At 38.8% G+C, this 26,033-nt stretch overlaps 2 protein-coding genes across 5 annotated transcripts in view; one reads left to right on the top strand and one right to left on the bottom strand.

Annotated features, from left to right (window-relative positions):
• Nucleotides 1-26,033, top strand: part of Fhos (Formin homology 2 domain containing) — a 290,675-nt gene that overhangs the window by 8,333 nt on the left and 256,309 nt on the right. For 3 of the 4 annotated variants that reach the window (XR_010519023.1, XM_065238600.1, XM_065238598.1), the window contains exons 2-4: nt 16,170-16,235; nt 17,043-21,643; nt 21,758-21,812. Coding sequence is in view for 3 of the 4 variants with exons in the window: in XM_065238600.1 (XP_065094672.1) it covers nt 16,170-16,235; nt 17,043-21,643; nt 21,758-21,812 (4,722 nt within the window). In the remaining variant the exon portion in view is untranslated. The remainder of the gene's footprint in view (nt 1-16,169; nt 16,236-17,042; nt 21,644-21,757; nt 21,813-26,033) is intronic. The other variant, XM_065238599.1, reaches the window with a different exon arrangement.
• The window catches only part of LOC135715273 (band 7 protein AGAP004871), a 609,777-nt gene continuing 608,436 nt past the window's right edge, over nt 24,693-26,033 (bottom strand). The window contains exon 7 of the transcript XR_010519024.1: nt 24,693-25,019. The gene's annotated coding sequence lies outside the window, so the exon portion shown is untranslated. The remainder of the gene's footprint in view (nt 25,020-26,033) is intronic.

Below are 26,033 nucleotides of genomic sequence, written 5' to 3'. Positions count from 1 at the left end.
CTGAATCCTTTGAAGTGTTTTTTTTTCCTGGTAGTGCAACAACAAGACCATATTGGCACAGCGTAAAGCATGGCCGGTCTAAAAACTTGTTTAAATATTAGAAGTTTATTCGTCAGGCAAAGTTTGGATTTCCTGTTTATAAGAGGATACAAACATTTAATATATTTGTTACATTTAGCTTGAATGCCCTCAATGTGATCTTTAAAAGTTAATTTTTGGTCAAGTATTAATCCAAGATATTTCACTTGGTTTGACCAGGAAATTGGAACTCCAGCGTTGGATCGACAAGTTGTGTGACATCCTTGATAAGGGCAATTTATCTATTGGAAGCAGGTACTCCGGAAGTGAGTCTACGTAACTTGGAACAGGTGGAAGCTCAATTGTTCCCGAAAAGTTTTCCATCTTCCGGATGAGCTTCCTGTCTGCAGTTTTCCGCAGTCCCGGTTTGGTACTGATGCTATTCGGATCATCATCGCAACGTTATTTCTGGAGAAGGCTACCATTGACAATATGCTGTGTATTCCCATCAATTTTAAGCGTCTAATTTGACGGCTTCCAGTGCTTCGTAAACCGCATTGACTTCGCTCCTCTCAGACGGCTGCTCAGTTGTGTTGACTGATTTTGTCGGAGCTGGCCTCCCAGAAATTTCTGGAATTGGATTCCTTTTCTCTTCCGTCGACAGCATTGCTTGACTATTACTCGAGTTATCCTTTGGCATTTCCTTGTGACTCTGCGTTTGAAAGTTATAGTTATGTTTTTCTCTGTAACTAGGCGGATCCTTCTTTTTAGTTTTATTTGTAAACAGTGGGAGGTTTTGTGATACACTTCCTTGACACTAAAACGCATCAATACATGCTTTTTGATCTCGTTTGAAACCGAACGGTTTCATAATTGCTTTTATAATGATAAAACACCTCCACGGAAAATTTTGTCGTGACACCAATTGATTTACTGAACGGTTTTATAAAGGGATAGAGTGCTGCATTAAATTCATTTTTAAAAACATACTCTTTCTGATTTTCTCGTCAGACTTTAAAAGGATTTCAAAACAGCATAAAGCTGAACTACCAAATCAATAATGTTTAGTACTGTTAAATGCTGTATTAAACTAAAAATATTGCTTATTGCCGTTATAAAACCACAATAAATCAGCCAAAAGGATGTGAAATTGTTACTTGGGAGGGGCCTCCATATGTTTAAATCCTGTTTTTTTTTTTATGTTGTAGAAAATCAAATTATTTAGACGCCAGCCTACTACGACCATTTTTCACATTTTTTTTTATTTACCTTCCTAACTTGAAATTCTCTTTATTCACTCTGCAACTAAAAGCCTCTATAATAAAGGAAAAAAAAACTCTTTATGCACTTTGAAATTATTACCGATTTCGGTAGTTTTTTTTCTTTATGAATTTTCATCAAATGATCGTTCGTTGAAACTTTAACCTCAATTTTAAACCTTTAAAAAAAAAAAACAATTTAAAGTCTGTTTTAGACCGATTCAATCAAATATTGTCATTGTTGTAGAGTTTTCCTCGTTTCAAAGCTTTAAAACTATTAATTAATTGAAATATCAAAATTTTCCCGACCTGATGAGAAAAATCACTTTAATCGATAATAATTCTTCCGAGTTAGGGAGATACGATTGTATTTGCATTATAGAAATTAATATGCTATTTTTGTGAATAAGAGATGAACCACACCAAGGCTGAAAATCTCTCTAATAAAGCAAGAAAAAAAAATTGTGAAAGATTTTGACGTGTTCGTACACTCATGTGTACAACAACAACGAAATAAAAATACATTCTCTGTGTACCGGACATTATTTTAACAAATACACTGTCGTTTACCGCTTTAGCAAAGCTTTCACAAATGTATAGCTATCAGTTATAACCAGTGCGCAAAACAGTCAGGTTCAATGAGTCATTTTCATATGAATATGAATTAACGGTGCCGGTGGTGTAGTGGTAAGCGTGATTACCTCTCACCCCAGCAGGCCTGGGTTCAATCCCAGTCGGCGCCGCCGGGATGTTCTGAGGCATAACATCTCTGATCACGCCTTCCTTCGGATGGGAAGTAAAGCCGTTGGTCCCCGGTTCATGAGTTGATGGGTCGATAGGTAGGGTCCAGGTGTGGGAGCTGCCTTCCTGGCACGTCGGTAGCATTGGTGCTCAGAACGGAAAACAAGATCGACGGAAAAAACAAACCAAAAAGGAAAAGAAAAAAAAAATATGAATATGAATTGCCATTTGCCTTATCATTCACTGCCTCGTGAGAGTCTGAATGATTGGAATGTAAACGAGTCACTGACAGCAGAGCACTCAGCCAGTAGCTCAGTCAGCACGTTTATTCTTCCGTGATGGTACCCAATTCTCGCGTCGCTTATCAAATAGACCAATGTAACATATCCACCATTTTGAGAAAATCGAAGTTGAAGTTCGACAGATTATTATTTAAACTGTTTAGAAACAATACTATTTTTTATGGGATCAGTGAATAATAACGTTGAAAATTCAGTAGAAACGATAAAATCACAATTTAACGTTGAATTTCATGCTACAACATAGAAAAAAAAACCACATAGGACGATTTGACAAGTCGCGTTGTACATCGGACATGTTACATTGGACAATTTTTCTCACTGACATAATCAATGAGTGTTACATTGGACGGTTTGATCTACATGATACTAGATTCCCTTTCACAGATTTCATAGTAGAATGCCTAGCTTTAGATTGGCCCCGCCTTTAGAAAACGAGCACCAATCATGTTAGGCAGTCCGAATGACCGAAGTAACAATCATGTACCCATCATCATTGGACAATTTTTGAGCTAAGATTTTCTTAAATAAATGAAAGTAAATTTGGATGGGTGTTTACATTTGTTACATTGGTCTAATTAAAAAGTGACGCGAGAATTCTTGTTTTGAATGACTGAGCGTACATTTTCTATGGAAAAAATGCCTCAATGACATGCTGTGTGAGCGAAGGCAAGCGGTGTGAGTCGCCTGTTCGTGAGTGACTGAATGTTTTTGTTGGCTCTTTCATTGCCTCGTCCTTTACCGTTTGGTACATACGGTCAGGATAGAGCAATGAATTCAATAGAACAGTGCTTTCAAACTCAGGCTAAAACGCAGTACAGACTGGAGAGTTATAACATGTTATAACGGTTGTCAACTAATTGCAACACAGAAACCACCATCAAGATAGCGTTATAACATGTTATAACTCTGTAGTCTGAACGTACTACAAGCAGTCAATATTGTTACGCTCTGGTTATAACAAGTTATAAGGCTATCTTGATGCAATTGTTCTTGTCGAAAATTATTGTAGTTTTAACAAAACATTCGAAATTTTCATGGTAGTCCGCGGGCCGTTGGTTGAGCACCATTGCTTTAGATGAAGACAATCTTACTTCTTAGATGCGTTGCGTTGCGTTAGTAACGGAGTAATTCGTAGATTACATACTGGCAGATGTCTTGCATTCACTTTAACGTTCTTATTCTTAATGCTTAAGGAGATCTATTTGGGAGTGAATAATCCTCCAATCAAAGGTTACGAGGATAGGAGGGATATTCATGCTGTAACATCTAATTAACTAAGCTGACCGAGCTCATCGTAACACATCACATCTTACGTTATTCGTGTTATAAAGTAATTATTATTATTTTTATTATTTTGTTAATTTTTATTTATTTTTTTTATTAGTATATACGAAAAAGGGTACACAGCAAACAATAAGGAACATTACATGACATGTAAACCAAAACCATTTTAAAATAACATCGCTTTAAACAATGTTTTAATTTGATTTTACATTAAAAATCATGCACATAATAAAAACATGATAAAACTCATAAATTTACACGTTCATTCAATTAATTTTCTCTTGCAGTGCACACTTAAAAATAACTATTTTTACACGAGACCTAATCCATCTTTGACGTAAATTATGAAACTTAAACAAACATGTCACGTAAAATTAAGTGTTCCCAAACCGAAACATACGCAACTCTACGAAAAGTACGATAAATTGAATTTATTTTCTCGTTTCTTCCAACTGATTCTTGATTCATTTGGGCCGCTTGCATGTGTCGGTTTCAGGGCACCGAAATTTACATGACTTTTTGGTAGTGTGTGCATTTTAGAATGTTTTTCTATTTTTCGGTAAAGGCGCAGCTAAAAAAGCCAGACCGTGCTCGAGGTGGTTGGGTTCGATTCCCGATCCAGTTTATGGGTCGGGTCGAAGAATTTCTTGACTTCCCTGGGCATAGAGTATATGATTGTGCTTGCCACACTATTATACTAATGCAGAAATGGTACAGGCATCGAAAGCTCTCAATTAATAACTGTGTATACCTCGATTTAACGTAACTGTCATTTGTGACTTCCATGGTCGATATCTCGCAAATTATCATTCGAACAAGCAAAGTAACATCACTATCGGACAGATGAGATAATCCCCCATTTAAAGGTATTATTAATTTGTATCATTTAATTGTTATTAGCGAGACATTGACGATGGAAGTCAAAAGTGACAGTTAATTTATATCGAGGTATACCTGTACAGGCTAGAATTAGCTATATATGCCTATTTTTGACGGAATAAGCTATCTGCAGCTAAAATTGTTAGTTGGGATGGCTGATGAAAAAAATCTCTAAATCACGTATCTTTGAAAACATGCGTGAATTCCAGACGGAAAAAATGTCCATTTAGACGAGCGCTGTTTTTCTCCATTTTTCGTTAATGTCATGAGCTTGCCCATATTTTGTTCCGCATCATACTCAATCCCAAACAGCTAGCGTAAAAGAATGCTCCATCTCACGAAACACGGGGCTTATTCTGCTATACGTTCGGTACGGTTATTTTTGCTGATGCATTTTTCATTCCCTTCCAGATCACAACTTCTAGCCTTGCATCGTATCCATCTTGGGTGAAAAATTTAATTTAGAGTTTCTAACGAGCAAAATAACTCCCCATCAGATGCGAACGAACAAAACTGCAGCACCCTCTAGCTGATGCAGTTGAGCCGTGTAGTAGCTGCCGGCTTCTGAACGAAACCATGGAACCACGCCAAAACGACAGCTATGCAATCTCTGACGTAGTGGAAAAGCCAACGCTCGCTCCTAACAACTCTCAGTGGCGTGAGGTAGAGGATTTTGCATCATCTACAACGAACCCAAGCCTCTCTCTGAGCTCGGGGGATGATGGAAATTAATGAATGAAAAATGAAAATAGTCTTGTTGTGCCGTTCAGATGTCTGTCCGAGGGTGTTATTTATAGGTCTGAAGAGGAAATACCGCATATTTGGTAGCAGTAGAAATAGTGCAAAATTTAATCAGATGTATTCAATCAATAATTTACTCTTCAAAATGCATGCACATTTTGGTTTTGTCGAATCAAACATTACGGATCTGCTAATTAGGTTGTTTTCAATCGTCCCGACAGTTCCTTTCAAACAAGTTTGTTTTTACTGTTTGGTAAATTTATATGTTTATTATTCAATGGGAACGGAATACAGAATGAGATGCAGAATCTGACGCGATTCGAGCTGGCGCTTGAGCTGATACGATGTTGTTTCGAAAAATGTCTTAGCCGAGTAAGCCGAATTTACTGCTTTGACACCAATAAGTGAGTCATTCAGGATTGTCTATAGAGTCTGTCACAATTGATGCTCGTATAAGCGTTGACATCATGGCTTAATTTTAAAATAACAGTAGTAAGTTTACTGGGTTTTGAATAACTTTCCATTAAAATGACCACCATTATTGGGAAATTGGTGTAGAAAAAGCCAATTGGAGCTATATTCAGGGTTATTTACGTCATCTTAGTGACAATTTAAGTAAAATTAGTCACCTTACGTCACTTGAGTCGTATTAAGTGGTTTACGATTACAGTAATTTTGAATGCAACAGAAACAGAAATTAAACCTTTTGTTTGGTAATGAAAATATTTTGCTGGCTTGTACAGTCAAGGTATCTATAAAAAAAATTGGAACACATTTCAGCAACATAGCCAATAGGGTTGGTTAATTTTTTCCAACTCTACTTTATAATTGACTGCACAGTGTTTCAGGGTGGGACACAAATGCTAGTCCTTTTGTCTTAAGCTTTAGGCATTTGGTGTCTTCGTTAATTTTTTTTTGCTCAAAATGCTCCTTCCTGCATGATTCACATTTACAAAGTAGTGTAAATTTCTGTTAAAAATTATGCACATAGTCCGAGCGTCCTTTGTCACATAGGTTTACATTAAAGATCGTATGAAGTTATGAGTCATTTCATGGGATATTTAGAATATTGTATGAAAACGACCCTGTGCTTTTCATAATCAGCAGCGAGTGTTGCCTGTGAGCAGCAACCATTACTGGTGTTTGTTGTTTGCCATGGCTCTGGCTCTCACTGCATGACAAAACGTTCTGTCAGTGATGGTCGGTTAATGCGTTGACGAGTGTCACGTGAGTATCTTGATATTTACATCACTGATCTTGTCAAAATAATCGATCTCACGGTATCGATCTCACGGTATCGATCTCATGGTATCGATTTATTTTTTGAAAATGATCGATTCCCCAATTTAATCGACCTGAATTATTGATCGTTTTGACTCGAAAAATGATGCAAATACAACAAAAGATCAAATTCTTTAAAAGTTAAGTTTGCATGGCAGATATGGTATTTAACATGTGAAAGTTTGTGCTCAGGCCTCAGGGTACATTAGATTAAAGCGGAGCCCACAATACTGCGTCACCGTCAGCGTCAGCGTCAAATTTGAAACTGATCAAAATGGACGGACTGACGCAGCGTCGATGGGAAGTAGAGATGTCGAAGAAGAAGAATTCTAAAAGGTCATAATTGGAGCACACCATAATCGGAACTTATATCCATAACTGGAGCACTCACCCTAGGGTGTATTGGAAATGGAAATTACATGCAGAGGCCAGGAAGTGACGGTTAAAGTCATTTTGAAATCCATGATAACAGCTTCTAGTTTTCTAAAATAAATGATGGCGACAAATTATGCAAATAGCGTTAGCGTTGTTATGATATACTTCGTAGATTGGATACTAGCGACACTCACGTCTCTTCTGAAATTCTCAGTTAGACTACTTTCAGGAATAATGCTGGGGAGTAACATTTGTTCCAATCTAAATAAGAGTAACAGAAGCATGACTGTCGCTATTCCCGGCCACGCCCATCTTTACCATAACTAGGGATAGGGAAGGAAATGTTGATATAGTACTTACATAACGAGAGGCCACCGACTTAGCAACAACCTCATAAGTGATACGGAGTTGGAGGGTTGGGTAGGGTATTCGGTTAGGATTCATCTCATGTTGGCGATGCAACCAAAAGTATATATTGTTTATTTGTTGTTTATATAATCTCTCGATAGCCGGCTATCGAAAGAACATATTCATTTTGTTTAGTGATCATGAATTTTAAGAGTCATGACGGAGAGCTTGACCCATGATTTTCCCAAATAAAATCCATTTGTTTACTGATATAACTCAAATGCGAATGCCCTGCAAATTTTTGTTTTAAGCCGAAACAAACATTGAAAGAATGAGATCGATCCAGTTGATTTTTTGAAACTGATTCGAATCATCGATTAATCGCCCAATCCTACTTTGAACGCACATGTGAAGGTTACAGTCTTGGGCAAAGTTGTTCGGAAGGTCAAGGCCTTTTGGTTAGTGGATAAAAGTTCAGAATTTTCTCACTACGTGGGACTAGTGTGCTAGTGAACGTCCTGAATTTGCTAAAAATTGGGATCCTGGCCATATAGAAGGTTTTTAAGTTCAGCAAATTTGTTTTCACTGGTGAACAGTAGCTCAGAAATTTTAACACTAAGCGGCGGTAGTGTTCAAGATAATTCCCTGAATTTCTTAGTATCCTGGCTGTTCCGGAGAAGCGTGAACACCACCCACCCAAGGATACAACCCTGGGTAGACAAACTCTCTACTCTCTGCTACGGACACCAATACTTATGAATACACACATCATCGATCGGTTTGGAGAGATCGGTGACGTTAGGATTCATTATTACGGGTGATCGCGTAAATGTAGGAAATGAGATAATTAGTTGCAATTAGCCTGGTATTGCAAACGTATTAAGGGCCCTACTTTGGCACCAATATTATATGTTTTATGTATAAATGTAAATACGGTGTGTGTTTATTAAGTAGCTTTATTGAGCAGTGTCAGTTTAATGTAACCCGTGTTTTGTGTAACCAACGATGGCCGAAACATTCGCGTAAGACACCAGGAAGGATACTGGATAGACCCCATTTTCACCCCAGGCAAGGCTCCAGCACTGGAGGATTTTTGGCTGGTGGATGGAAATTCTGAATTTTCTCACTACACGGCGCTAGTATACAAGTGAATAGTGAATTTTCTGAATTTGCTATATCTTGGATTCCTTGGCACATTGAAGGTTACTTTCTTCGTCAAAGTTATTGAGTGGGTTGGCCTTTTGATTGATGTAAAGCAGTTCAATTTTTTTTCGCTATGTGGCGCTAACGAGGAAGTGTATTTCCTGAATATGCTATATCTTGGGATCCGGGCTATGTAGAAGGTTTCTGTCTTCGCCAATCTTGTTGAATTGGTCAGGACCTTTTAAAGGGTGATACGGTCAAAATTTGGTCAAGGGAAAACGCGTGTAAATCGGTGAAATCGTTTATTTAAAAAATCAAATTAAATTTCTTTTTCAAGTTCAATTAGTATAAAATTCAGGAAAAATATTCAGTTAGGCTTCCGCTTTTCCAAATCCGAATTACCGGGCCTAACGCTTGACCCCTGCCATCAGATTTTGTACAGCCACCTTGTCCACCTTCTTCGCCGCAGAAAGCCAGTTTGCCTTGAACTGCTGCTCGCCCTTAGCAGTTTTTTTGGTCTTCTTTAGGTTCCGCTTGACAATAGCCCAGTATTTCTCAATTGGGCGGAGCTCTGGCGTGTTGGGAGGGTTCTTGTCCTTGGGAACCACCTGCACGTTGTTGGCGGCGTACCACTCCATGGCCTTTTTACCGTAATGGCAAGATGCCAAATCCGGCCAAAACAGTACGGAACAACCGTGTTTCTTCAGGAAAGGCAGCAGACGTTTATTCAAACACTCTTTCACGTAAATTTCTTGGTTGACAGTCCCGGAAGCTATGAAAATGCTGCTTTTAAAGCCACAGGTACAGATGGCTTGCCAAACCAGATATTTCTTTGCGAACTTTGACAGTTTCATGTGCTTGAAAACATCTGCTACCTTTCCCCTTCCTTTTGCCGTATAAAACTCCTGTCCCGGAAGCTGCTTGTAGTCGGCTTTGACGTAGGTTTCGTCGTCCATTACCACGCAGTCAAACTTCGTCAGCATCGTCGTGTACAGCCTCCGGGATCGCGCTTTGGCCGTCGTATTTTGTTTATCATCGCGATTTGGAGTCACTACCTTCTTGTAAGTCGATAGTCCGGCTCGTTTTTTGGCTCGATGCACGGTTGTAGACGATACACCCAGCTTATTTGCGGCATCTCGGAGAGAGAGGTTAGGGTTTCGCTTGAAACTACCGGCAACTCTCTTTGTCGTCTCAGCGGCTTCCGGTTTTCGATTTCCCCCCGATCCAGACTTCCTGGCTGTCGACAAACGTTCCCCAAACACTTTAATTACATTTGTAACGGTTGATTTGGCAACTTTTAGCGATTTTGCCAACTTTGAGTGCGAGTAGCTCGGATTTTCGCGATGCGCGAGCAAAATTTTGATACGCTGCTCTTCTTGCTTGGACGGCATTTTGACAACTGAAGAGTGAATTCCAAAATCAAAATAGGAGCAACATTCTACACACACACACACCTTCAAAATGAGGGGTGTTCAGGTTTTTTAAATGCAAAATTGAAAGAAATACGTCAAGTTGATATTGACCAAATTTTGACCGTATCACCCTTTAGTTGGTGAACAGCAGTTCAGGTTTTTCGTAACGTGGTGCTCGTGTGCAAGTAAATTTTCCGATTTCTGTGGAAATGGAAACCATGGAAGATGTCCATTTTCACTAGAAATATATCTCATTTCTCGGAAAATTTACTGCTTTGATATTCTATATAGCAAGGCTCACAATATTTAGCATACTCAGACAATTAACTTGCACACTAGCACCGCGTAGTGTGAAAATTCTGAACTTATTTAGAGTGCGAGAAAAACTTTCGGTGAACTCTAGAAAAAAAAACTTCCGTGTTAACTTCAAGGTAAAGTCAGAAGAGTCTTCCGGGGCATGTCAGATAAAAATTCTACTGTATTACCTGACTCATAAAACTCATCATACGCGTTTATCCGAAAGATTGTATGTATTGTTAATTTTATGTTCATTATGCTATTTATTTAAAATTATATGATATATACCATCCAGCAGATAAAACATATTTTTTATGAGACAGGTAATACAGAAGGAAAATAAAGTCAGGAGACACTTCCAGAGGTGGAAGCCACAAGAAACTTTCAAATGAAGTTTGCTAAGTTTTCTGAAGGATGTTGAAAGAAGCATTTGTTTAAAGTCAAAGTAGCATCTGGAAGAAGTAGGTATATACTTGAGTTGGAAATCAGATGAACCTTTCCGGTTCAAGAATATATGTAGAGGAAACTGGTAGAAACATTCGTTTCAAGGTAACATAAAATTGCAGCGGAAGTTGGTATATACCTCTAGCAAATATCTCATAAGGATTTTCCGGGGAAACAAACTTGTTGTTGAACTAGGAAAACAATTCCAAAGGTCACAATCAGTGCCATATTAACTATAGGGTGATGGTGGACTTAAGCCAGGGCTAAGAAACACAAATTATAATTTATGTGAAAATATTGGAAATTCTAGTGAAAATATCAGAAAATTCTAGATTTTAGGGGAGGTTAAAAGATCTTGAAGAATGATTTGGGGTTGGATTAAACAGCCATGTTGGTGAAGCTTGTGATCTTCATTGAACTGAATTTTGTAATGTCTACGTTTGGTTAAGTTTTGTACTTAGTTTTTTCAATGCACTATTGCCAGAAAATCATCTCGTGCTATTAGTTAGACTGAATTGTAAACCAGAAGTAAATGAGTTGTAATGTTGATTTATTAGATTTTGTCTTAATTTGGGCGCATCTGTCGTTGAAAAATTGCTTTCCTCGACATTTAAAAAATAGGTCAACTGCCTAAACATTTTGTTGAAAGCATGACATTGTTAGCTGTATAACATAATTAATGGCATATATATGCACTGAAGTCGGTTTTTCCAAATGTAAGAATTATCTTCAGGATATTTAATGAAATGATGACTACCAAGTGATCAGTAGCAGTCAGTTTCAAAATTAAAATTAATGAAACATTAATTGAAGGATACTATGAAACAGAGTAAATTTAAAATTTATTATGAAATATTGATGAAAATTGGTTTCAAAACTTTTATTAACAAATTCTCAAGCATGAGAAGGTGGTTACGAACTTAGTTTTGTAAGGTTTAAGAAAGGTTTACCACAAGTCTTTTTATTTCATGGAAGTTAGAATTTGAAAATTGAAAACAAATAGAGGGCTACCATAAAAAATAGACCAGGGTCCCCACAGGTAGTAAAGACGGCCCTGGTCACAAGGAATCCTGGGGCAGTCGAAAGAAAGTTCCTATATAAGGCAGAAGAAACAAGTTTGGAAAAACCGTGTCTTTACCGATTAGGATATCTGAGGTCCTTGAGTATTATACAATTTTCAAAATATTGGATACTCTCATGGACATATTATATAATACACCGTGATTTTTTTAGTCACTCTACGAAATTCCAAGGAGCTCTAAAATGTCACTATGAGCATCAAAATTTATGAAGCTTTAGTTGCTGGTTGATCAAGTATTAAATCTTTTATTTCTTGAAGTACAATTATTCAAACTAGGAATTGATCTATTGTAGTCATAACATTATTCTTGTATAAATTGTGCAAAGTTTACTTACATCCGTTCACGATGAAAACTATTTTAGCAATTTCACTCACTAGCGTGCACATGAATCTTGTTAAGGAGGGGCAATTTTTTTTTCTATGGTGCATTTAATCTGGGAATGGGGAGTACTCCAAAATGCGTGGTGGATGGTGCTGTCCATTGATCACTGTTTCCCTACTGTTCAACCTAGCTAATTTTATTTATTTTTTGCTACGGTGGTGGTTCATGTTCTTTCAGACAGCCAATGGAAAGAGGCAATTTGATTCCATCATTATCAATATACCTGATGACGATTACCAACTGCTCGTGGTGGCCACAATCTCTCTCGCACAATATCGATGAAACGTTCCATACTACCAACATGTGTATCACTGCGATTATGTTTGCCCGCTCGGTTGCGTTCTTCCAATTTCTGAACCCTGTAGGAATCGTTGTAATAATGTTTTGCGCCATGCTCTTCTTTACATTTAAAAAATATAAAACCAAAGAAAATATATTATTATATTTTGAAGGCATCGTTACAGTTAATTTTTGAGTGTTTCAAGGTTTTGTAAGCCCTTATATGCTGATGTAGTTACATTTTATTATAACCTTTGCGAGTACGTTAAACTTGGTAATTTTCAGCGAAAATTGTATTTCTATTTTTTTTTTCCAGGGCTAATAGGATCATTTTTTTCCTTGGATTGTTTTCCGTCGATCTTGTTTTCCGTGCTGAGCACCAATGCTACCGACGCCAGGAAGGCAGCTCCCACACCTGAACCCTACCTATCGATCCATCAACTCTTGAACCGGGGACCAACGGCTTTACTTCCCTCAGTGATCAGAGATGTTATGCCTCAGAACATCCCGGCGGCGCTGACTGGGATTGAACCCAGGCCTGCTGGGGTGAGAGGTAATCACGCTTACCACTACACCACTGGCGCCGCTTTAATAGGATCATTAAAAAGGTTTAAAAAATATGTAACGATTGGAACAAAAGCGCACAAAACTATTTTGACAAGCGAGTACATGATTGTTAACGGAATGACGACTTGTGCGAAGGATTGAGCATGTCATCCCTTTCTCAAAGTACCGCCAGTCGGGGTGACAGGAAATGATGCCGAACATTCAACATTTTTTAAAGATGATTTAAAGAAAAATCCCGAATTTATTGCAACGCACATAAACAGCTGTAACTTTTTAACAACGGTAACAAATGGCTTGAAATTTTCATAGAAGATTCTTAAACAAATTCTTAGTAAGACAACAATAGACCAAGGATCAATGGCAAACTAATACCCACTTTTCAATTAAGGAATCCAAAAGCTGTCTTTAAACTTTGTACAGTTACAAAAAAGTTCACCCTCAGAATTCCGTGAGGTTCTTTTCGAATTTTTTAGAACTCCATGAGCTCTTTTGAAATTCTTCTCAGAAGTCCTCTGAAATTATTTTTAGAACTCTTTTTGACTTATACTCAGAACACCTTGGAACTGAAATTCCCTTAGAGTTTCAGATGAATTTTCTTAGTATTATCCAGAAATTATTTCCGGAATAAGCTAGACGTTATCGGTATTCCCTTGAAATTTTCCGCAAATCGCTTTGGAATTTCACTCAAAATTTAATTTTCTCGGGATTCTTTTCGGAATTATCTTGGAACTATCTGCAAGATTCACTAGAAATTATTCGCAGAATTTTCTTGGTATACTCCCTAGAAATCCTTAAGAACTGTCCTCACAATTCAATATCCTTGAAGTTCTTCTCGGATTCTTTTCTAGAACTCTCCTAAGAGCTCTTTTGAAATTCTTCTCAGAAGTCCACTGGAATTATACTTAGCACTCTTCATGATTTTTTGCTCAGAACACATTGGAACTGAAATTTCTTTGGAGTCTCATAAATTTTCTTTGGAATGAGCTAGATCCGTAGAATTTTCTTTGAATTCTCCCCAGAAATATTTTGGAACTTAAAAAAAAATTCAATATCCTTGAGGTTCTTCTCGGAATGTTTTAGAACTTTTTTTTTTCTCAGAACACCTTGGAACTGAAATCCCCCTAAAGTTTCAGAAGAATTTCCCCTGTATTCTCCAGAAATTCTTTCCAGAATAAGCTTGAAATTATCCTCGGAATTCCCTTGAAGTTTTCTTCAACATCCCTTTGGAATTTCATTCAAAATTTGATTCTCTCGATATTCTTTATGAATTTATCTAGGCAATATCTGCAGCATGCACTAAAAATTATCCACAGAGTTTTCTTTGAATTCTCCCCAGAAATCTTTTCTTTTGGAACTGTGCTCAGAATTCAATACCCTTAAAGTTCTTCTCGGAAGTCAAGCTAAAGTAGTCCGTCCATTTACCAAAACGTTGTAGTTTTTCTACTAGACATGTTCAATAAAGCTTGCCCTTCCATTCACCAGAACTGTGCAATTTTTACATCAGGAATTTTCAATTCAGCTTGCCCCTCCATGCAGTAGATTGTTCCAAATCTTAGACCAGAAATTTTCAATACAAACTTGCCTTCAGGAAATTCTACACCAGAAAATTTCAATTGACCAGAACGATGCAAATTGTTCACCGTTAATGTTCAATTGCTTCTCCAATCTTCTGATTGGTGCAGATTTCCTTTTTACATTTTCCACCAGACATTTTCAATATAGCTGGTTATAGAATGTTGCAGGTTTTCCACCAAATAAAGCTTGCCCTGTTTTTAGATTTTTCATCATAAATTTTTCAGTAAAGCAGCTTTCCTTCAATTATCAGAATGGTGCAAATTTTACACCAGAAATTATTATTAAATTGTTTTTCTCTATTCAGCAGAAGGATGCAAATTTAAGATCAAAATTTTTGCCCATCTGTTTGCCAGAACGGTGCAGATTTTCCACCAGAAATTTTCAATATAGCTTAAATTTAAATAAAGCTTGTCCCTTCATATACCAGATCAGTGTAAGTTTTCCACCAGAAATTTTCTGTTCATATCATTTATCAGAGCGATGCAAATTTTGCACCAGAAATTTTCAATAAAGCATGCTCCTCTATTCACCAGAACGATACACCATGTATAACCATGCACCTTTGTGGTGCTATTTTCAGGCTTTGCTTCACCATGCACCATGCATCATGCAAATTTTACACCATAAATGTTCAAAACAGCTTGCATTCATCAGAACGATGCAAATTAGGCATCAAAAAAATTAATAAACCTTGCTACTACATTCACCACGGTGTTGCGAACTTTCCACCAGAAATTTTCAGTTAAATGTACACATCCATATTTTTAGCGTGATTCAATTTTTCCACCATAGTTATTAATTTTGATTAGTCCTTCCATGCACCACCTTGATGATATTTTTACACCAAAAATATTCAATAAAAACATTTTCTTCGATTTACCACCACGAGGGTGAATTTTTCAACCTTAAATTTATCCTCTTCTTTTAACTCTCCATGAAAACCTTAAAAAAAAAAAAAAAATTACAATAGAAATTTTTTGTATGCAAAAAATTGACCAAAAAATTTAATTGAAGTGTGTCCCTTCATGCACCTTCGTGGTGCAATTTTCAGGCCATCGCAAAGGAATTGACGCAATAAAAGCTTTTCAGTGCTCTTATATTATGAAATGAAGTTATTTTACCTTCAAATCAAGTTATCAAGAAATCAAGTTATTTTGTATCATTATTTTGTAAATGTGGAAATGAACATCTTATTTATAAAGGGGGGGAAGGGAGGGGCAATTATTAGAATCAAGAGAATCAAGGATTAAGAATCAAGAGAATCAAGGATTAAGAATCAAGAATCAAGAGAACCAAGAATCAATTGAATGAAAAAATTAGAAAATCGGGAAGAATCAGGGAATCAAGAATCAAGCGAGTTAAGAAACAAGAGAATCAATAATTAAGAGAATCAAGAATCAAACATAATAAAAATCAAGACATAATGGAATCAAGAATCACAAATCAAGAAATATCATAAGACATTAAGAAATTTTCAATAATTAAGCTGGTTTTTAGACCCATATCCACTGGCGCTCGCAGGAGGGATGGCAAACAACAACCAAAATGATACCATCAGTATTTTTTTTTCAACTGAGATCTGTTTTTGGCGTTTGGCACTCCCTCAATGTACATCTGCATACGACTTTTATTAGTCCAATTGTAATCTACAGCGACTTCCTCCTGCTGCCCTTTTGCTGAGCACAGTGCCCACATCTACTAGAATAAATGCCGTTTGTATGCTCAAAGTTTCTAACCAATTCCACTTAACCTTTATTGCAGTATTCCTGGAAGTCAACCTACTATCCAACGTCTTCGACATCCAGTTCCTCTTTCGGAAGCAGTAGAGTACGTATTCCACCTTGTGCGTCTGTGTCTCCCCGCTTTATGTTATGTAGTTAAATGTTTTCAAAAAAAATAAAATCTAAAAAATAATCTAAGGTGTTGAAATTGGAAGTGATTGAGTTAAAATTTCAAAATTTGTTCAAATCAAGCCAAAATTTACAATCGTTGAATAAAACCATCTGTTGATCCATTAGTGCCCTTAACTTTGCCAATTGTCTTTTTCACCAAGTGTTTCCATTACCCCCGTTATTTCTAAATGCCATCAATCAATAGCATCTGTTGACCCAAAAAACCCCAAATAGACACACACACACACTCACGCTTTGTCTACCGGCAGATCGTTGTCGTCGTTTGATTGACACTGGCGTTGCGTCCAAGCGCAAGAGCCGTCCGTTGTTTCGGGTCGCTTCTGGCAAGATATTTTTGGCAGTACTTCTCGAGTATCAACCTAAAACACCCCATTGCATAGAATCAACAAACTTTCGACGATCGAAACAAACTCAACACGCAAGACGTAGACAAAGTGACGTTTTTGTGTGTGTGTCTGTGATGTCTTTCGTATGTATCCTCTTTGCTTCCCGTGTGATAATGTGTACGATGTGCTGCAGAAGATCTGTGTGGTGAAATCAAATGTCATAGCGAAAAGTACGCAGCCGGTGCCAAAGATGTTCAAACCCAGCTGGCGCCCGACGATCGTTCATGTCAGCTGATCAACTTGGATACTTGTTTGATCTGAATTTATTATGTTGATCGTTTTGCATTACACGGTATGACGGGATATTAATATATATTTTTGTTTTTCTCTTTCAGTTCTCGACCGAACCGACGAGTTCACGGTTCAGTTCGTTGAGTTCTACCGGTAGTAGCAGTTACCGACCATCGTACACCACTGGCAGCTATCGTTCTCCTCGGACGGCATCAAATGTGTCGAATTACATCAGTCGGTACTCTAGCCTGGCCGCTGAGAAAGAGAAGGAGAAGGATCGGGAGAACACGAAAGAAGAGGAACGAAGAAGAGAGAGAGAACGTGAACGTGAGCAGCGAGAGAAGGAAAGAGAGAAAGAGCGTGATCGTGAGAAGGATCGGCTGATTGAAACTTCGAAAAAGTTGGAAGCAGAGCTTGAGAAGGACAAGCCAAAATTGATTAAAAAATCAGCGCTAATTGCAGCCAAGTATGGTGAACGTACTGCAGAGAGCGAAGATGCGACGAAGGCAGGCGCCAAGACAACTTTGCTGAAACCAAAGAAGGAAAATGCACCACCAGTTACTTTCACTACCCGTTACGGACGGGCAGGAGTCACTAGGGAAAAATCCAGAGAGCCAAGTCCGGCCACCACCAGGGTGAATTCGTCGAATAATTTGACTGTGAATCGACCAAGAGCTAGGGATCCGAGTCCTGCTGGCGGGGCTGGAGCGAATAAGATCAGATCAAGGGATCCTAGTCCATCAGTGGAGAGCAAACGGACAGGAGGATATGCAGCGGCCATTGGTAATAAATTTACTGCCAAAGAAAATGGCAGTCAGGCTCCAGCTAACGAATACAAGAGACAGAATTCGAACACATTGAGCAGTTATTTCCAGAATCGAGCGCGATCAAGAGATCCTAGTCCCACGGTGCGTACACATACATCGAGAGAATCCAGCCCCATTGAATCTAAGAAAGTGGTGAAGTCATTCAATGCACGATCAAGGGATCCAAGTCCAGTAACGTCGAGAATTAATATCACAAATGCCAAGACAACAACTGCCGTTAGGCACCGGTCTAGGGATCCGAGTCCAGCAGAACCTAAAAAGTTTACTAGTAGCATTAGTATTAAGACTGGCATTCGATCAAGAGATCCAAGCCCTGCTGAACCGAAAAAGATTCCAACTTTTGGTTCCAGTAGACTCAAATCTAGAGATCCCAGTCCTGCAGCAACTAGGCAGCCCACATTTTCAAGCACTGCCCCTAGAACACGGGTGCAAGATGTCAGTTCAGCAGGACCTAAGCAATCACCAGCCTATACGAGATCACTGACTAGTAGAGATAAGCCAGCTGAGAATCGCTCTTTGACTTTACCATCTCAAAAGACTAGAGATCCTAGTCCTAGTGTGTCTAAGATGAGAAGTCGTGACCCTAGTCCAGCAATGAGCACTACTGCTGCCAGGAGATCATCCAGGGAGCCTAGTCCAGCGGAGTCGATACGAGAAAAATATGGATTAAATTCAAGCGGGTATCGACCCTACGGCAGGAGTAGCACCAGCCTTGCTACTACATCTTCTCGAATATCGACGAGTTCGAGTCCAGTTCCAACGAATCAAATGGCTGGATTGGCTCTTTCTTACATGACTTCCAGTGAAACAATAGCCGCAAGGACTACCCGACCGTCTTCGAGATTGTTGATGTCTCAATCACGGGAGACTTCGCAGTGTCCCTCTCCATTGTTGCTACGAAGTCAAATATTTTCGCCGGAACCTCTGCTGATTGTAGAAAACGAAAAAAAGCCAGAAGAAGAGGAAGAAAGCTCGTCATCAACAGAAACCAGCTCCTCGGAAGAAGAGACATCTGAAGAGACGGAAAGTAGTGTCGAGCCAGAGGCAAAGATTTTCATTGAGATATCGTTGGTAACGCGAGGAACATCACCAACACCGCCGGGTTCCACGCCTTACCTACGAGCCAGGCGGGCAGAGATGTGTAAAACCATCGAAAAGACAATTCAAAAGCAATTGCTCATCGTCGAAACTGCTGATAAAGCTGTCCAATCGGATAGGATGGATGATTCTACCAAGTATCTAAGATACAGTCAACCGGCGACTAGAAATTGGTCACCTTTTCTAGACAAATTTAGCTCAAGTGCGTCCTCCGGTTACACAAGATATTCCAGTGCTTCTTCGCGATACAGTCGAGATAGTTCAAGTCAAAGTAGGGAGACAAGCGTTTGTTCACCGCGTAACGATGTCCCTGAGAAGAAAGAAGAGAAGATCTCAACACTTGCTGCCCGCGTGAGAGATATGAATTTGTCCAAATCGGCAAGCCCTAGGAGTAACGCAGCCAGCAGATCTACTACAAGTACCCCTTCTATTAAGCAGAAGACTCCACCTAAGCATAAATCTCCAGAGAAACCCCCACCTGCCCCTGTGAAGGATGGTTCACCGACGAAATCATCTGCAAATTCCAAAATCAATAAAGATTTCCGTAAATCCGCCCTCAACATGGGTCCAGCACCGGAACGGCCCCGCAAAGGATCAACTTCCTCGAACAAATCGAGCTCTTCAGCATCTTCCTCCTCAACTGCGACTCAAACGGCCGACGGCATTTCTCAGAATGGCGTCAGTCGGATACCGCAAGCAACGCGTGCCAGCGCCAGCCCTTGTCGCCGTTCAGATCGTTCATCGTCGACAAGTTCAGAACTGAGCACTGCTACCTCTTCGTCAACGTCCGAGGCGGATGGTCAACCAGTTCGCTCATCGCACATGGTATCATCAACGGATGAGCATGGCAATGCAGTGACTGATTCATCTAACGCGAATAACGAGCTGTTGATGAGAGCGATTCAGTTGGCGACGAACTTTGTGAATAACAACAATCGGAATCATAATAGTTGGTTCGATAATAACAGTACGACCAGTGTTTCGGAGAGTTTAAACCAGGATTCAATGTCTAAATCAGGGTGGGAAGCTGGAACGCATTACATGGAGAGTATCAAGGATGATGATTCCACAGAGGAAGAAGAGGAGGAAGATGACGATGATGGTGGAAAGAAGTCAGAGCTCCAACAAGCCTCGTGGTGGAAGAACGACAATGGATTCGTACAACATCCCCCGTCGATACAAGAACCGCAACCATCTGCAAAGAGTTATGCCTATAAAATTAGACCTGTACAGTCAGGTGAGAAAGCATGGTGGATGACAAATGATAGTGACAGTACCAAAGCAGATGATGAAGTAAATAGCCAGACGGTTAATGGTGGTTGTCACTTGACGGTACCCAGTGAGGAGAATGAAAACAAATCATACAGTCCATTTAAGCCCATCAATGGCTCGAAAAATGATTCCGGGGAGAAACCATGGTGGTTGACGGATAATGGCTCTAAAGTTGAAAAAGAGAATGATGAAGGACAGGTGGAGGAAGATGATGACGATGACGCTGATGATGATGATGATGATGATGATGCAGAAGCAAATGTTCAGGAAGAAACAACTGAGAGCAATACATCTGCTAGTATATTTAGCAGGTTGGAAAACCAACTGAACTCACCATTCAAACCGGCTAAAGTTACGAGGGTAGAATCCGGCGAGAAGGCTTGGTGGATGATGAGCACTGATAATGTAGCTGCAAAGGCCAAAGAAGCCTCTAAGTCGTCGAGTGTTAGTAAGGAAGCATCTAAAGAGTCCAGCCCAGATACCAAGAATCCAGGATTTACCGTCTATAAATTGGAAGCGGAAGATGAAGATTGGTGGCAACAAGCGATGGCCGAGCTGGAAAAGAAGTCTAAATCGAGTTCCAGTGCGAGCACTGCTAGCAGCAGCAGAGCTCCTTCGAAAGAACCCACTCCAGAACCAAAACAGCAGCAGTTCATAATAACTCGAGCAGAGTCGGGTGAAAAAGCATGGTGGATGCTTAGTTCAGATAAAATCAATGAAGAAGCAGCTGCAGTTAGCAGTGATGGATCGGTACGTGAATGTAGTCCTGTTAAGGCGAAACCATACTTGATTACCAAAATAGAGTCGGGAGAGGTCCCTTGGTGGATGACGGAGACGGAAAATAACGTATCTAGATCCGCTTCGAAATCCAGCGTTGTTAGTCGGTCAAACAGTTTCAACTCTAAGCAGCCAAGTCCATCTACATACAAAGTAACGCGGGTCGAATCTGGAGAAAGAGCATGGTGGATGGACAGTCCGGAAGAAAAAGGTGGTAGTCCGAAAAAACTATCATCGTTTATTGAAAAACACGGTGAAGAGGAAAGCCATCAAGCGGATGTGAATGTGGACAATGATCTTGACGAAGAGATTCAAAACATTAGCAAACTTATAGCGGGTCTACCGCAATTCCCCACAGGCCACACTGTCATCGAAGTGGTTGAAACAACCGAAACTCCTCTGGGTGATCGGGCCAGTCCGGAAGGGCTCGAAGACACTAAAAATGAAGCTGATCGATCGTCGCCATATGACAACATTCCTTCGGCTACGGCAAACATCACTCTATCGAGTCTCGAGCCGAAAACCTACCAGCAGGCGGAATTGGATCGTAAAGCAACTGAATCGCCGATCTTTATTTCGCGCCACACAAACATCGACGATCTGTTGGGTGGATCGTGCCACCCACTGAGTCCGATGATGGACCGTATGTTCGTGATGGACGAGCTGCAGGAAATTTCACCACTAGACGTGCGGGTGCACGACGCCACGGCGAATTTTATTTATGGCAACAGGTTAGTGAGCTTTTGATCGTTGCTATAAAACGATGAGAGAGGGAGAGAGAAAGAAAGTGAGAGACTGAAGAGAGATATTCACCACTTGCTTGTTTTGTTTTAATTTCATTTTAGATCAACCCATGGTGGTAAAGCGGCTACCGATGGTGATCTGATGCAGAAAGCTGGGGTGAGTAGGCCTTATTTCCTTGCTTTTAAGATCGTTGTATTATTTTTTATCAATTAAACAATAAGTTATACTTGCCTTCAGGGTACACATTTCAAAGGACATAAAATACACATACACTAATCAAAGAAATTAACATCGAGATTGTCTTTTTTTGGTCAATTGAATAATATTTACAAAATTATTGATTTATAAATTTTATTCTAAATTAACAAACATTCAATTCAATGTTTTAAAACTAGGCGACATTTAATATCCTGAATTGAATTCAAGCATCACACTTCAAAATTCAGTACCTTTTCCATTCAAAATTAGTTTTCAAGCATGTACAACTAATTTTGTCTTGAATTACCTACTGAATTATCTTAATTCTCAGTGACAGGTGTGAAAATTCACCAATTAAAATGCATTTCAAATAACAAATCGGTTTAAAATACTTCAATGTACGACACACAATATTATACCATTTTGATGTTGCAGATGAAAGATAAACTGAATCACATTTGAGTTTGTCCTTTATCTGTGTTCAGACAAAAATCTATCAAATAGCGAACGCTGTAATTTAATAAATTTTTTTTTTTTCCTCTGTTCGGGACTTAACACTACTGCGACCAGTAAATTGATCTATTGTAGTATATCCCGTGTCCTTAGTTTAGTGCATGTCGTATTACTCCATCACTATTGAGAAATGATGAAGTATTATTCGATTTTTTTACAGTGCCACTCTTACATTTATCGCAAGGATCCGACTCTAATTGAAAGGTTCCGCTATTTATACCCTTCGGAGTGTTGAAACACCCCTTTGTAAGTCAAAATTGGATTCCTTAGCAACAAAATTAAGGTATGACACCGATAATGACCATGCATCAGAACCCTAGTCTTAACCACTTCAAACTAGGGAACAACGAATAGAAGATTAGGAATCACATAGATGAAGACAACTAACTCGTTTTTTCCTTGTTTCAAGATCATCTTCGGTAGTTAAAGCCGAGTCTTGTCACTATCAACAAGGCATAAAAAGTAACAAGGACTAAGATGTGTTCCTTGGATTACTGAAAAATCCTGTTCCCCTAGTTTGAAGTAGTCAGGACTAGGAATCGGTGGTAGATCTTACATCCCGTAACGTACCACGAAAAGGTGATCTACCCACGTTACGGGGCAATAAATTTAATTAAATTGTCAATAAATTGTTTCATATTAACACATTTTAAATTTGCGGCGGAACTGATCTATCCTCGATTACGCAAGACATAGGGATGTGTTTAAATTTACATACATTATGGCACCATTTTCATAAGTCTTTGTTCGGCTTTGTTTCGCTGATGTAAGCCATGCAATCAATACGTTACAAGCCAATACGTTACATTCGTGAAATCTCCATTTCATAAGTAACGACGGGAGTCCAAAAACAGCCGATGAAATCAAAGTTGAAGACAAAAGTAAAATTCCAGTTGGGACTTAATAACCATGAAGCATAAGAAGAACTAATTAAAATTTCGATTTAAAGAATCATTATGTCAAAGGCACACTTACTTCCCTGGGGACAGAATTCTGATCTAAACTGTACACCATCCAATAGGGTCTTGTGCATCTGAACAACTCGGCCAAAGACAGCAAGTCACTTCGTACACTAGTGCTGCCTGGTGAAATTTTCAACTAAACTGGCATGTCTTATAAATCTGATCAACTTTGCCAAAACAGCAACCATCTATCTTCTTGTTTTATTAGTTCTAGTCAGTGTTCGTTTTTATCATTTACTATCACAAGCAAGGAGTAGCGCTTCATTCCAGTGTAGATGAATTGCGTGAGTTCATTATCGAATACGCGTTTGTTGATATCCACCACTGCTTGATTATCCAACCCAAATTGTCAAAATTAGAAGCGATCCTCAAAAGCAAAATAATCAAATTCATTTAGGGCAAAATGATTATTTTGAATATTGTCGATTCCAGAGCATAAAACCTCGATATTACAGGGCTGGTAGCGGTCAATGCTATCAAAAATAGTGATTTTAGTGACTATGTTGAAGAAATAAGTGACCAAATAGTGACTTATACTTGTAAAAAAAAGTGCCTAAAAAGATTTCGTGTGAAGCCTAAGATAGTTTTGAATAAAATTTCATGAAAACTCTGTATTGAACTCAATGTAAATTTTAATGAAATTTCTCAAGAATTTCTGAGGATACTTAACTTCGCTGTGTTTGCTTTGCGCTTTTGCCAGCCATTGCCGGTCTGACTTAGGTAGTTTGTCGGAGAAAACGGATCCGGAGCATAAGTCCTTGGAAATTTTGGAGAATACTTTAGGGGTTGAGGGGATGTTAAAAGTAGGATTACAAAAAAAGCTTAGAATAACCCCAGGAGATCTTAAAAGGAATTTGGAAAATTATTCTCCCCTGGAATTGCCGCACAAATTATGAGAAGAAATCTTAGGAATTTGTGAGGAGAAATCTTAGGAATTTGTGAGGAGAAATGCTAATTAATTTTTAGAAGACTTTCAATGTGAGTAGAATTTCAAGGGAGCGAGTGAGATTCAAAAGGAAATCTGTAATGAATTCAATGAAAATTCCGATAATCTTTCCAAAGGGTTTATTACTGAGGAGAACTTCAAGAAAATTAAAAGAAAATTGAATTCGGAAAATAGTTCCATTGAAATGTTGAGGAGAACTCCAAGTGAATTTTCACGAGAAACTTCGATGAATATGGAATAATAGTCTTCTACTTGAAATCTTCCAAAATTTTCCTGGAGTTAACAAAACTTCTTTAAAGCTCTTTGTAGTTTTAAAACTAGCCTGATACACACAATACTTGTCATCATAGTTGGTTGGAAATGCTAACATGAAGCTTTTTTAGTGTGATGATTTATTAGCTAGAGAATGATCTTTGGAAGAGGGTAGGTGGATAGTTCCGTTAGAGTACGGCAGTATGAAAATTGAATAGAAGTTGAAAATGAGCGAAGGGCCATTAAAGCGACAGTTTACAAGATGGACGCACATTTTTGCCTAGCCCGTACGATGTACGCGGGGACTTGAAGTATGTCTCCAAGTCCACAGGCAAAAATGTGCGTCCCTCCTGTTGCTCATAAACTGACTGCGGCTGTGGAATAGTTCTAGCGACGTTTTCATCACTACCTAAAGCCCCACGTTTGCGAGAGCATTTCCAGTCGATGGTGTGTTATAATGCAGTTCTTCTTTACCCAACTATTGTGTTGCTCCTCTCGTCATGACCAACGTGATCATCTCAGAGAGAAAGCAGTAGGGTGGTTGTTGCGTGCTGTACCATCATCAGCATTGTTGACGGCTACTCCCGCCTTGAGTTGTTACATTCAAAGTGTTTTTTTTTATTATGTTACTTCATACGCGAAGTTAACGATTTTCAGAGTTGGTTGGAAATGCTAACATGAAGTTATTAGCTAGAGAATGATCTTTGGAAGAGGGTAGGTGGATAGTTCCGTTAGAGTACGGCAGTATGAAAATTGAATAGAAGTTGAAAATGAGCGAAGGGCCATTAAAGCGACAGTTTACAAGATGGACGCACATTTATAAATTTCCCTGCACTTTTTTGGACGTCCCAAAGTTTGCTTAATTTTCATAACGATCATGGATCTTCTCTTAAATTTTAACAATTCGCTGAGGTTCTCGCAACTTCATTGAAATTTATGCATTTTTTTAATGTTAACGGAGCTGCTCTGAGGTTCTCTGCTCTATCCTGAAGTTTTCTAAACTTCTCTACAATTTTTGCAGTTTTCACGAAGCTTGTTGTACTGCCCTGAATTTAATTGGAGTATCCTAAAACATGTTTAAGCTTCCGTGAACTTCTGAACTTATGTGAAGACCTCAATAATTTTCTTAACATCTCTGAAGTCCTGAACTTCTAAAAATTTCCCGCTAAATTTTCTGAAACTAATGGAACTGAACTCCTCTCGAAATTCCCCTGTATTTTCGGAGCTTACTTAACTTCTTTTTTACAAAAGTTGCATAAGTTCTCGGATCTTCCCTTAAATTCCATAGACTTATATAAAGTTCTTGGAATGTTTCTGAAGATCTCTGCACTTCTGGTACTTCTTTAAGCTCCTGCAATTTTCTTGGTATCGATTATAGTTATATGGCTTTCACTGTAGTTCTCAAGATTTTTTTCTGAAGATCATAAAACTGCCCTTAAATTATCGACACTAATTGATAACTTCATCATTTATCAGATGATTGTCTGCGTATCATGGAACTTTCTG

The sequence above is a fragment of the Ochlerotatus camptorhynchus genome, unplaced genomic scaffold, assembly GCF_037179485.1.
Source record: "Ochlerotatus camptorhynchus isolate MF236.1 unplaced genomic scaffold, CSIRO-AGI_Acam_v1.1 ptg000840l, whole genome shotgun sequence".
NCBI lineage: Eukaryota > Metazoa > Arthropoda > Insecta > Diptera > Culicidae > Ochlerotatus > Ochlerotatus camptorhynchus.
Note: the sequence above shows the minus strand (reverse complement) of the source record. Positions and strands in the feature narration are given on the sequence as shown.